This window comes from Cherax quadricarinatus, chromosome 1, assembly GCF_038502225.1.
Source record: "Cherax quadricarinatus isolate ZL_2023a chromosome 1, ASM3850222v1, whole genome shotgun sequence".
Lineage (NCBI taxonomy): Eukaryota > Metazoa > Arthropoda > Malacostraca > Decapoda > Parastacidae > Cherax > Cherax quadricarinatus.
Window position 1 is genome coordinate 12,470,420 of NC_091292.1, and position 14,334 is coordinate 12,484,753.

The following is a 14,334-nucleotide window of genomic DNA, read 5'->3' on the forward strand; positions in this document are numbered from 1 at the left end:
TGTGACATGATGTAGATAAGGTCACGTTTATCCCGGGAAGCCTCGAATTTATGCTGAGTATCTGATTTGCTAAGCTGAGAATCTAAGAAGGGAAGTCCGTCGTTGTGCTCCTCCTCCATCGTAAGTTGGAGGGAAAGCTCGAAAGAGCAAAGTTTTCTCTGGAAGGGTTAGTGTTGAGTGTGATGACAAGGATGTCATCGATATACCGCTGCCAGACTGTGTTAGTCAGACAGTATACTTGGATCGTTCGGCTTCCAGCTGTTTCGTGTAGAGGTCGGCCAGAACTGCACGGGATTTTAGGTTAGCCAGAACTACACTGGTTGTTGAGGTTAGCCAGAACTACACTGGTTGTTGAGTTTAGCCAGAACTACACTGGTTGTTGAGTTTAGCCAGAACTACACTGGTTGTTGAGGTTAGCCAGAACTACACTGGTTGTTGAGGTTAGCCAGAACTACACTGGTTGTTGAGGTTAGCCAGAACTACACTGGTTGTTGAGGTTAGCCAGAACTACACTGGTTGTTGAGGTTAGCCAGAACTACACTCTAACAGTTGAATCCATGACACTGCCAAATATTTTGTCTGTAGCAGTTATTGTTAAGAGAGAAACAGCTCAAACTACCACAAAGTTCAGCTAAGTCAATAAAGTTTTGTCTTGGCAAGGGAAGATTCATATTGTTTCATTTTTCTGCATAGCAAATAGATGGTTTAATCAGTAGATTTTTTTTTTTTTTGTAAATTTCTTGTTTTTGATGTTGATGTCTTTAATCCCAGGTAATCCCACGCATCCCTCTTCTTTCTGGACCTGTATATACACTCATCTTTTTCATGCATTTTCTTCTGGCTTGATAAAGGCTATTGTGTGGGAGAAACCTTGGCGGAAATATAAGTATCCACTGCATCTAAGAGCAATACATTACACATGTTGATGCTTGTTCCAGTTCCTGTCTGTATATTTCTACCCCATTTGAGGTCATCTTCAGCAGAAGAAAGGCTCATTTAGAGGTTGAAATATGCTGGCTAAATTCATTCATGTGTTTTCTTAGTCTACATATGGGTATACTTTGAATGTTGACAAATGATAATCATCTTTTCACCTTAAAAATCATCACTGCTTGTTGATTTCTGAATTCACCTTAATTAAAATCTCCCCGTATTCATTTCCTTAGACACAGTCGTTTAGTGATGCAGAATTATAGAACAGTTTGATTACTACGAGTCTCTTTTTTTCCAGCACATTTCATGAATCTTAGCATACGTCACTGTCAGGAAATTTTTCACAGCAATAAAGCTACTAATTTTAATATGTAATAAAGACAGATTGTCTTAATAAAGACAGATTGTCTTCTACAATCTCACACTCATGGAAAACACTCGTCCTCGCAACACCTAAATTCCATCTTCATGATACAGTTTTCTTTAAAGTTTAAACTATCCCATTATTTATATTAAACCTTTACCTCCAGCAAAATGCTTTCACACGAAGCTTTCTTAAAAGAAATTCTTGCACACGTCGCTAGCACTTGTTATAAGCTCCTTCCAGATCTCTTCCTCGGGACTTTCTAACAAGATAACTCTTACGACAGAAACCTTCCTTCACTACCTCTGATCTCCCATAGTTCTTCTCTGTACAGCCTCCATCACTGCCTCCACCATTCTCAAAGATGGTGATTTCTAATTATTTTAGACACACTAGTAGAATGTTTAAAAGTATAATCATCTTACAGGAGTCTCCTAGTCTTCACTACCCGAGATACGAAACTCATTCCTTGTAATGATGGAATAAGACAGGGAAACACAGCAAGCCTTTATTTCCACTAATTAACTGTCGTAAACAATATTATTGCAGCACACTACAGATTTACATACGTAACTTTGCCTATATAATAATAATAATAATAATAATAATAATAATAATAATAATAATAATTAATAATAATGTCTTCAAGTGACAAATCTTCTTCTCCAAACAGCAAGACTTCGTGTCAACAGTATTTAATTTCGCCATGACGTTTAACAACCTGAACCTCAACGACACGGAACTGGCACTCTTCACAGCGGTCGTGCTGCTGACTGCCGACAGACCCGGGATTACCGACAGCAAGGTCATCGAGCAGCAGCAAGATAAGATTATCGAGGCTCTCAGAGTTCAGGTTAGTCGAGGCTTCGTGACTTTGAATGTAAAGATAGACTTAAGTTTATTAGATTGATAGAGGGTTTTGTGCTGTGTTTTGTGTGTGTGTGTGTGTGTGAGTGTGGGTGTGTGTGTGTGTGTGTGTGTGTGTGGGTGTGTGTGTGTGTGTGTGTGTGTGTGTGTGTGTGTGTGTGTGTGTGTGTGTGTGTGTGTGTGTGTATGTGTGTGTGTGTGTGTGGGTGTACTGAATGTGGATTCGTGGGTCTCCTTTTTAAAAGAGAGAGAGAGAGAGAGAGAGAGTTCACCACTGATCATACATCTATCATATTAATTTAAAGAAACATTATCGTCACATACACGATGAATGTCAAATGTTATTTTGTTCTATGAATCATTACCTGTCCTTGTCATGCCACACGTTTTCACTCTCTCTTATCCATCTCTAACTCATTCCCCTCCTGTTGTGAATGTTAGACGTTAATTACCATCAGAAAGGATCGTTTCCATCCTCTAATTGAATGTTAATACCAGCACTCCACTGCACAAACACGGTCCTTTATTACAAAATTATTAAAAAATTAGGTAGTGAAATAGCAATTAAATAACGTACTTGCTATTTCCCAGGTGGGTCGCAACCACGCCAGCGAGATGCACTTGTTTCCCAATGTTGTGATGAAGATGCCGGAGCTACGACAGATCGGGGCTAAACATCACGAACACCTCAACTGGTTCCGCTCAAACTGGTCAAGACTCAAACTGCCTCCTCTCTTCGCCGAAATTTTCGACATTCCCAAGTGTGAAGAGGATTTATTATGAGCGGTGTATTGTAGGTGAGTATCGGGCATAATGGTGTTGGAGAGCATTTGTTTGTAATAGGTGGGGTTTGCACTTATGGCAAGTGTGTCCTGAAACTCTAGACCAGTGTGTAAGTCACTCAGCCAGCTGGCTCTTAACCTTCATCCAACTAGAAATATAATAATAATAATAATGATAATAATAATAATAATAAATTTTCTACATGATACAACATATACATACCTAGCTGACATTAATGACATACTATATTTAAAACTTCTTGTTATGCAGAGCATTTCGGGCAAATTAGGTTAATTTTGTCCTCAGGATGCGACCCACACCAGGTACTTATTTACTGCTAGGTGAACAGGGACATTATAGTTAATAATGCGAGTAATCACGAAAACCCTTGGACTTACACGGTTTTTTCAATGTGGTTATTTTGTATACTGTGATATAAGTCACTCAGTCTGACTTTTTTGGGTTATCCTAGATTCTCTACACACATAAGAACATAAGAACATAAGAACGAAGGAACACTGAAGAAGGCCTACTGGCCCATGCGAGGCAGGTCCAAGTCTCCTACCGGCTTAAGCCAATGCACCCAACCTAGTCAGGTCAGGTCACATTGACTTAAGGGAGGAACACGGCAACCGACCTGGTAGCACAAGCTATCAGGTCTAACTCACACCCACCCACATCCACTCATGTATTTATCCAACCTATTTTTAAAACTACACAATGTTCTGGCCTCTATAACGGTACTTGGGAGTTTGTTCCACTCATCCACAACTCTATTACCAAACCAGTACTTTCCTATATCCTTCCTGAATCTGAATTTTTCCAACTTAAAACCATTGCTGCGAGTCCTGTCTAGGCTAGATATTTTCAGCACACTATTTACATCCCCTTTATTTATTCCTGTCTTCCATTTATACACCTCAATCATATCCCCCCTAATTCTACGTCTTTCTAGAGAGTGCAGATTCAGGGCCCTTAGTCTATCCTCATAGGGAAGGTTTCTGATACATGGGATCAACTTTGTCATCCTCCTTTGTACATTTTCCAGAGAATTTATATCCATTCTGTAATAAGGTGACCAAAACTGTGCAGCATAATCTAAATGAGGCCTAACCAAGGATGTATAGAGTTGAAGAACAACCTGAGGACTCCTATTATTTATGCTTCTTGATATGAAGCCAAGGATTCTATTAGCTTTATTGCGAACACTTATGCACTGTTGTCTTGGTTTCAGATTACTGCTAACCAGAACTCCTAAATCTTTTTCGCAATCCGTAATATTAAGATCTACATTATTTAGTTTATATGTGGCATGGTTATTGTCCTGTCCAACATTTAGAACTTTGCATTTGTCTATATTAAACTGCATCTGCCACTTCTCCGACCACTGCATCAGTCTATTCAAATCTTCCTGGAGTGCTCGAATGTCCTCGTCAGAATGAATTCGACGGCCTATTTTGGTGTCATCGGCAAACTTGCCGATGTCGCTCTTTATGCCCTCATCTATGTCGTTTATGTAGATTGTGAACAGCAGGGGGCCCAACACTGACCCCTGTGGAACACCGCTCGTGACACTTCCCCACTCTGATTTCTCCCCATTTATGCAAACTCTCTGCTGCCTATTTGTCAACCATGCCTCTATCCAGGAAAAAATTTCTCCTCCTATTCCATGTGCTTTAATTTTCCTCAATAGTCTCTGATGTGGGACCCTGTCAAAAGCCTTACTGAAGTCCATATACACAATATCATATTCATTACCATGATCTACCTCCTCAAATACCTTAGTGAAAAAAGTTAATAAATTCGTAAGGCAGGAACGCCCCTTTGTAAAACCATGCTGAGATTCGTTGATTAATTTATGCTTTTCAAGGTGGCTACGAACTGCCTCGGCAATTATTGATTCCATAAATTTTCCCACTATGGAGGTTAGGCTTATTGGTCTATAGTTCGAAGCTAAGGACCTGTCACCTGTTTTGAAAATAGGTATCACATTTGCCATTTTCCACTTATCTGGCACCATGCCAGTTTGTAGTGATATGTTGAAAAGATTAGCCAAAGGTGTGCTAAGCTCCTCTTTACATTCCTTTAGAACCCTTGCATACAGTTCATCAGGGCCTGGGGATTTGTTAGGTTTTAATTTATCTATTTGCCTAAGGACCATGTCACTTGTGACCCTAATAGTACACAGTTTATTATCGTCCTGTTCTACATAATTTATCATTACTGGAATATCGCTGGTATCCTCCTGTGTAAAAACTGAGAGGAAGTATGTGTTAAAAATTCTACACATTTCCTTATCACTGTCAGTGAGCTGACCCGAGGAACTTTTGAGTGGGCCTATCTTGTCCCTGATCTTACTTCTGTATACCTGAAAGAATCCTTTTGGGTTAGTCTTCGATTCTCTTGCAACTTTAACCTCATAATCTCTTTTTGCTTTTCTAATTCCCTTTTTTATTTCTCTCTTTAACTGAATATATCGATTTCTCAATTGCCCCTCTCCTCTTTTGATTTGCCTATATATGCCTCTCTTTTGACCAATCAGATATTTTAATCTATTGTTCATCCATTTAGGATCATTTTTGTTTGATCTGATTTCCCTATTTGGAACATAATTTGACTGAGCAGCTAGAACTATGCCCTGGAAAGCATCATATCGGCAACCATCACCACCTACCTGACCCTTAGTCAGGTCATTCCAGTTCAGCCCACCTAAGTAATTTTTCAGTCCTATGAAATCAGCCAAGCGAAAGTCAGGGACGGAGACTTGATTGCCATTATTAGGGGAATTCCATGATATATTAAAACTGAGTGATTTGTGATCACTTTCCCCAAGCTCATCATTAACCTCAAGATTATTACTAATCACCTGTTTCCTGTGAACGTATAGCAACAATGCTATTTGCAATATTCAAGTGAAATGGACTTTTTCAATCGTTCTTCACAACACCTCTTACATAGTGGACACACTGTTTTGTGGCACTTCTTTAGTCGGTTTAATTTGATCTACACCACTCTTGTTCACTCAACAACATTTCGACAACCACCAGTACAGCACGGAGTTGCTTGCTACTGCGTGTGTTCTCAGGGCAAGATTCCGCTTTCCAGAGAATAATCCCGCATCCCTTCTCTGTCTGGCACTGTCCAGATTTTATCACACAGTTTATCATTCATCAGTGCCGTGTTTTTATCACCTCCTGTAGCTATTACGTTACAATGATCTACGTTGTATTTAGCTGTATAGTCCTTGTGGCTTAGCGCTTCTTTTTGATTATAATAATAATAATACGTTGTATTTAAATCGTGCATTTGTCAAACCACCTGTTAATTTGAGAGTACCTTGATATTTGACAGTATCTTGATATTTAATAGTACCTTGATATTTGACATTATCTTGATATTTAATAGTACCTTGATGTTTGATATTATCTTGATATTTAATAGTACCTTGATGTTTGATAATATCTTGATATTTAATAGTACCTTGATAACTGACATTATCTTGATATTTAATAGTACCTTGATATTTGATATTATCTTGATATTTAATAGTACCTTGATATTTGACAGTATCTTGATATTTAATAGTACCTTGATATTTGAAATTACCTTGATATTTAATAGTACCTTGATATTTGACAGTATCTTGATATTTAATAGTACCTTGATATTTGACATTATCTTGATATTTAATAGTACCTTGATATTTGACAGTATCTTGATATTTAATAGTACCTTGATATTTGACATTATCTTGATATTTAATAGTACCTTGATGTTTGACAGTATCTTGATATTAATAGTACCTTGATATTTGACAGTATCTTGATATTTAATAGTACCTTGATATTTGACAGTATCTTGATATTTAATAGTACCTTGATATTTGACAGTATCTTGATATTTAATAGTACCTTGATATTTGACAGTATCTTGATATTTAATAGTACCTTGATGTTTGACAGTATCTTGATATTTAATAGTACCTTGATATTTGACAGTATCTTGATATTTAATAGTACCTTGATATTTAACATTATCTTGATATTTAATAGTACCTTGATATTTAACATTATCTTGATATTTAATAGTACCTTGATATTTGACAGTATCTTGATATTTAACAGAATCTTAGTATTTTCTTAATTTTAATGCTATGCTTGCTTCATACCTATGCAAATTCATTATTATTTTTTTTTTTTTGGGGTGGGGGGGGGGAGAAATGATTTATTAACTAAAAAAAATTATGATCCTGGCGAAACTGGTGACCTTTCACTGTGAGATTTTTTTTATCACTTGCCTTTTTTTCTGTCGGCTAGAAATTATCCTATTACCTATATTTTGAAATGTTCAGAACAAAAAAATTTTTTGTGGAATTCTGTAGATTATTTGTAAGATCCAAGTAAATTCAGTCTTATCTTGTTTTTGCCCCGTTTAATTTATATAACCATGATAGTAGGTTATAGATTGTTATACACACAGGATTTTGCTGATCTGGAGTCTGGTCTCCAGGTAGATGAGACGGACACATGTAGAACACTCATGTATCTTTACTGTGAAGAGGTAATCTGAGGTAAACATTCCCTTGATAGACGGTGTTCAGTCCTTCAACCTTAGATTTATAAGGCTGAGGGACTGATCACCTTGATAGACGGTGTTCAGTCCTTCAACCTTAGATTTATTAAGGCTGAGGGACTGATCACCTTGATAGACGGTGTTCAGTCCTTCAACCTTAGATTTATTAAGGCTGAGAGACTGATCACCTTGATAGACGGTGTTCAGTCCTTCAACCTTAGATTTATTAAGGCTGAGAGACTGATCACCTTGATAGACGGTGTTCAGTCCTTCAACCTTAGATTTATTAAGGCTGAGAGACTGATCACCTTGATAGACGGTGTTCAGTCCTTCAACCTTAGATTTATTAAGGCTGAGAGACTGATCACCTTGATAGACGGTGTTCAGTCCTTCAACCTTAGATTTATTAAGGCTGAGAGACTGATCACCTCATGTTGCCTCTTCTCGTTTTCCAGCATCCATTCTCTGCACTGGATCAATAAAGCCACTGGCTGGCGAAATGCGTCCATAATAAAGATACCCAAGTGTTGCACTAGTATACTGCTAGTATAATAAGGTTCTCCAGGTGTTTCACGTGGTTTATTATAACAATAAAAATACCTAAGTGCTGTACATGTTATGTATCCCGTTAATATGAATGAATTTTCCAGGTGTTTCATGTGGTTTATATTTACTGTTGTTTTCCACTTGACAGAAAGACAGGACCTATATGGAAAAAGATATATATATATTTCAGGACATTTATTAATGGAAACGTTTCGCCACTAATGGTTTCTTCAATCATAATACTGAAGAAGACACTCGTGGCGAAACGGTGCCTTTAATAAATGTCCTGAACTGCACAAAAAAGTCTTTTTCCACATCTTGTCGGTATCTCCAGACCATTTATATATTAGTAAAATATTTACACTTTTCTATCTAGCCTCTACTTTAAAACCTTGTAAAGGAAGCCTCGCAAAGCTTTGAAAGATCAGAGAACTTCCTTCCGCCCATTCCTTCAAAACTTTTGGTGGTATCTCCTCTGGTCATATTAACTTTGTTTTTCTTGACCTCTTCTTTGGTTTATCATTGTGCTTCACCTCACCTGCTTTTGTGGTGTTTTAAATCCACTCTAAAAATAATTTTCATAGTAAATTCATAGTAAAATCCCACAGTTCCTCCTATTACGCGATTTGTTTTTTTCACAGCTGATTTTTGTCTTTCACGATTACATTATTTCCTTTGAATATGAGATTTAATTTTGATATTTTTCTAAGGTTTCCTTCATTTTCTTTCTACTTATTCGGGTTTATTCCTTACTGCCTTGTCTGTATATCTCTGATAAATTCCTGGTTTGGTATGATGATTGTACTGGCTTAACCTACGCGTGTATTTTCCTAACGCGTTATTAATAATTGTATAATTACCGATATAATGTTAGGTACAAGGGCACAGATGCGACGAATGTGACATTTTATTGCGGCAATAAAATGTCACATTAGTTGCATCTGTGTCCTTTTGCCTGACGCCTAACGAGTTGTTGTTACTGGGGTTCGAGGCGCACAACACCTGATTAGCTCCGTCTCTTATACTGGCTCGATCAGCGACTCCTGCACTTTGTGCGGATTGGTTGTGTATTATTCCAGTTAGTATTATACCTTTTTTTCTAGTCTTTCTATGTTATACCCATTCTTGATGCTGCGAATGGATATTGTTTTAAATCCTCGTCTGTTTCAGTCCTCTTCTCTACTGTACTTTTCTGAGACTACAAAACTGCTTTCATAATATGACTCACCTGTTTCTTCCTGTTAATAACTCTTAAGATTTTATCTCCCAAATGTTTATATATATATATATATATATATTATATATATATATATATATATATATATATATATATATATATATATATATATATATATATATATATATATATATATATATATATTAGTGTATGTTGTTATTTTTTCCTTTTCTTTTCAGGAGTGTAATTTCGTGAGGTAGTGGACCAAGTGAACTCCAGCCTCATCTTGGCGTCACTCACAACCAGCGGCTGTCACTCACAACCACCAGCAGCTATCATTCACAGCCAACAGCTGTCAATCACAAAAAAATCGGCTGTCATTCAAAGATTTACATAAACTCCAAGTACACAAGCAGTGACCACGAAGCTGGCAAGTGGACTGGTCACCGGTACCACAGCTCGGCATCATGAGGATCAACAGCACCTCTGATTCCTACGAGTACAGCAGCTCCTTAGAATTTCTGGACCACGAAGAGAAAAAGCACTTTCTCGCGTCAAGAGTAATGCGGATGTGTGCCAGTGAAAGAAGCTGCATCTGTGACAGTTGACACATTCGAACACCGACTCTCCGCACCCACTTTGCCTATGGTTATCTGTTTGTCTTATGAGAGTCCCGTGGAATCATTTATTCCACTAATGAAATGTTAAATCATGTGATTCTCATGGGCACTGGTAAACGGAAGATGGCCTTGACGGCAGGTAAATTTCTTAGGCGGAGACAAGGAAAGGGATCGAATATAGTTGCTGGCGGATTCAAGGAATCAACGGCAGTTGTTGAAGGATTTAAGGAGAGAAATCGAAGATAGTTGCTGGCAGATTCAAGGAATCAATGGCAGTTGTTGAAGGATTCAAGGAGAGAATTCGAAGATAATTGCTGGAGGATTCGAAGGAACGGAATCGAAGATAAATGCAGGAGGATTGGTGGAATTGGATCGAAGAATGTTGCTTGCGGATTTAAGGAAAAGAATCGAAGAAAACTGGTACTCAGAGAATTTCCAGACGGTACTGAAGACTCTGGAATAAAAAACAAGACGAACCAGAGGGGCCAAGATGTCTCATGGTGGAGCCTGACGTGTTTCAGCAGATGTTGTTGTTATGTGAGAGAAGCATGGCAGTTGGGTCTTGGATGATTCCCTCCCGGATTAATGGTTGAGAGTTGCGTCCTCGTAACTAAGTTTTCACTGCCACGTTGCCCCGCGCCAGCGACCCTTGGCACTGGGATGCCAGTTATATCCAATTGATTGTGTTACCAATATTTATTACACATTTGTGTTCTTGGTGGCGTCTAGTGTTCATCTAGACACCAAGACAAGTGGCAAGACGGAGTGGCATAGATGAACAGCAGTCTAGTAAACATAATCTGTATTCCCAGTTTGTTTTACTGACAATGCCAATAAACAGGTGGCTAGAATTATTTTTAATATGACTTTGGAAAAGCTCAAACGCTGGTGTTAAGGCGCGTGAAAAACTGTAATACATCTCATACAAATTTCCAGCTTTCATCTTAAAAATGCGTCTACACGAACGCAAATATGTGAGAAATCTCAGTTTGACTCGGAGTTCACACAGCTGTGTGACTGCTGTCACCTCTGCACAAAGGTGGTGGCGACGCAGTAATGAAGCTTGATGTGTAGTGATGTAGTGAAGCTCTGAAACTCGAGAATGCCGCAGCTGTTACTGGTACTTATGGCCATAGTGTTACTTCTACTGAAACTATCTCTTTCGCCGCTCCTGCTGACCTCTCTAGCATCTGTTTATGCTATTTTAGCCTAACATGCTACTGTATCTCTGTCTCTCTCTACTCATGTTACTTCACGACTGGAAAATGCTAAATCTTCACAAGGACCCTTGTAGACTATTTACCTCAATCGACGGCTCAGCACTTGTGTCCACGACACTTGATGACCTTCATCACCACCATACTCTGTGTTCCATTTCCAGTCATCGAGGTTCTGAAAATTTATTTATACCTGTATAAATAAATATATATATAATGCTTCGCCTTTGTTATGAGAGTAGTACCAGAAAGCATGTAGAACGTCAGCAGTGTTTAACCTGAGCATTGAAATTGAGCAGAGATGCAGCTGAAGTTCCGTAGAGGAGCATCTAGTGACATTTGTGTAGTGCACAGGTTGTGTGTAGGTCCACGGGTAGCCACCGAGTCTGCAACCCCAAATGAGTTTGTAGTCACACTCGTTCACTAGTTATTGGCTTTCATGAAATGTCTAGGTCTGGCAGGCTGCCAAAGTCCTGAGTGTAACAAGGCGTTTCTTTGTGAGCAGTAAGGAAACATTGCTTTTAATCCGCAGTACAAGGCAATACACGAGCACATACAGTTTAATGCGTCGCCTACGCCAAGAGGGCAGGTCCCATTGTCGTGAAGGCATGTTTTCATAAACGCCTAAAGGAGGTTGTATGCCACAGGCGTATTTCCTCAGGGCACTTTGTTCGGCCCCAGAGGTCGGTGATATAAAGCAAAAATTATATGAATGAGGTAGATTGTCGTTGATGATGCGATATCTTCCCTGCAGCCGAAGGAAGCGTTGATGGCTTTGTGATTGGTCTCAAGTAACATGATGTTACTGAGACAAGCCAGAGTTCCTAATGGCTGGCCAGGTGGATACGCGACGAGAGACCTTATGACCTGGCTGTTTCATTCCTTGTTGCGTCAGTTATGGAGTATTGTCTCTCTCTCTCACACACACACACACCTTCAAGTGTACCTTGTTAGCGTACTTCCACTGAATATTTCAGTACTGTTATTTAGATGAGTGCAAGGGTCTCTCCACACTAAATCATTTCATAAAACTGTGTAAACATTCCCCAAGCCAACAACACACCTGAGATAGATTATTTTGTTAATTTAAAACAATGGGTCAGGGTATTAGGTTGGACTGCGTGTGATGTGGTCACTGTGCATCACCTCTCAGATGATCGCTAATGGGATATGGATTTTTTTTTTTTTTGGGTGTGTGTAGATTTTTTGGTAGTGTTTTAGAATTACTGATGATTCCTCCAGCTATGCTGGTGCCCATCACCGCAGTCTGGCCAAGAACCTACATTATTTATACTTGTTAATCAGGTGGTGAGTGGCCACCCCCGAATTCTGAGTTACCGCTCGAGATGGAGTAAAGCTTCGCATGGGCCAGTAGGCCTTCTGCAGTGTTCCTCCATTCTTATGTTCTTATTTATCTAGACAACAAGCTTCCCGTGATCTTTCAGTGACCACTCAGCGGGGACTTCAGACTTCAGGCAAAGGTCGAGTACACGCCTCAAAGGGTAAAAATGGACTCGGGAACGGTAGGGGCAGTGTTTCCAAGCTGTTCTCTGCTCTAACAAGGCAATCAGTGGCTCTAACGTAGTATAGATAGACATACATCGCGTCTATTATTCCGTTTACACAGTACTGCATTAGAATTAAGCATATGCAAAGATAAATGTTTAGGTTCTGAGTCGCTGTCAGGACAATTCGTTAGAACGGCGGCCAGCTTGGGATGGCTGCCCCCTCGTCGCCCCCCACCCCCCCCTCCCACATACTGCCAGAACTTGCAGTCTTCCCGTATATTAATTGATGGCCACAAAAAGGGTATAAATATGGCTCATAAAATGTGCCCCGATTTATGTACATCTTTTACGTCTCTGCGAAAGAAAGAAATTTTTACCCTTTTGCTAAGTCAAATTTAGCGTTCCAAAAATATAATAGGTAAGATTAAAAAAAAAAAAGTGAGAATACGAATTTACAAGAATTCTGATTTTTGTACTGAATGAATAAAAAAAATCAGTTAGTAAACCTGTAAATTGCTAGAAAACGTTACGAAATTTTTTTTGTTTTCTTAAATTTAAGAAAAGAAATTGTTTTTCGTAACGTTTTCTTAAATTTAACGGGTTCTAAAGGTCACTTGCTTTTATTGGGTACAGTTTTTTTCCTTCGAGCGTCTTTGTGACTGTCTAATGGGCATTAAACACTATGAAATAACTCGTGGCATTATGAAAAAGGCATCTTAAAATCTAGGGCTTAAAACGAAAAAAAAAAAAATACCAACAAACAGGGACACTGCAACCTTCTGTCTTTGGAGTAGCTCAAATGAATTATAAATAATATATGACTAGCTGTTACGTTGTTACCAGGTGTAAATATGGACTCCCTTAGGTTTCCCTCCGTACATAACAAAAAAAAATATGTGAAAAATAAAGAAAAAAGCCTTCTTATCTTTTCCCCTCTGAGAATACTCTCCTATTCCAGAGGGATGAGCAGACGACGCAGGTAAGCAGCCACACTTGGATGGTCGAACCATGATACTGATAAGCGTGAGGTTCGACCATCCATCCCCCATATTGGATGTCTGCGTCTTCTGCGATCTGCGGAGCTTTACCAGATGGCGTGCGTTCGCTAGTGTCGGCAGAATTAGACAGCTTCTAGACTCTAACAAAGATAGAAATTAGATGTTAGCCTTAAAAAAAACACGTGATACAGTTTTATTTATTCTTGATTTAATCAGGTTAAAATATATATAGATATATACATATGCGAATATTACTAAATAAAAGCAAAAACAGTGATGATTACCTCACAAGTCTAAAGAGAAGCGAAATTGTTTGAAGCGACGTGGACGCGGCCATGACTTTTGTTACTGTTAATACATCTTCATTCCCACTGATATTATGTTCTTTGTAACCTTGTAAGCGATGTGAAGACCTAAGTTATATTTTAATAAATAGATATAATCCATTTGTTTTTAATCATTTCCTCGAGGGGTGAAAGGTGAGATCATATTATGTTACTGCTTACCCAGGAGCTGTGACTCGACCCCTTGCAACCACAAATAGGTGTTTACACTCAATATATGTACGCCTACGTGTACACACCATACATGTACAGATTGTAAATATTAAACACATGCGCATTTTGCACACAGTACATGTATATGTACACTATATATGCGTACGTTTCATATATGTATACGCATCACACATGTGCACACTATATATGCACTCCATACATGTACACAACCCACACATGCACACGCAGATA

The 14,334-nt window shown here is 38.7% G+C and overlaps 1 protein-coding gene across 1 annotated transcript in view; it reads left to right on the plus strand.

Annotated features, from left to right (window-relative positions):
• Positions 1-14,028, plus strand: part of Eip78C (Ecdysone-induced protein 78C) — a 151,846-nt gene extending 137,818 nt beyond the window's left edge. Inside the window, exons 7-9 of the mRNA XM_053774779.2 lie at positions 1,971-2,150; positions 2,756-2,961; positions 9,482-14,028. Coding sequence (XP_053630754.1) covers positions 1,971-2,150; positions 2,756-2,947 — 372 coding nt within the window. The 3' untranslated portion in view covers positions 2,948-2,961; positions 9,482-14,028. The remainder of the gene's footprint in view (positions 1-1,970; positions 2,151-2,755; positions 2,962-9,481) is intronic.
• Positions 14,029-14,334: the final 306 nt, after the last annotated feature.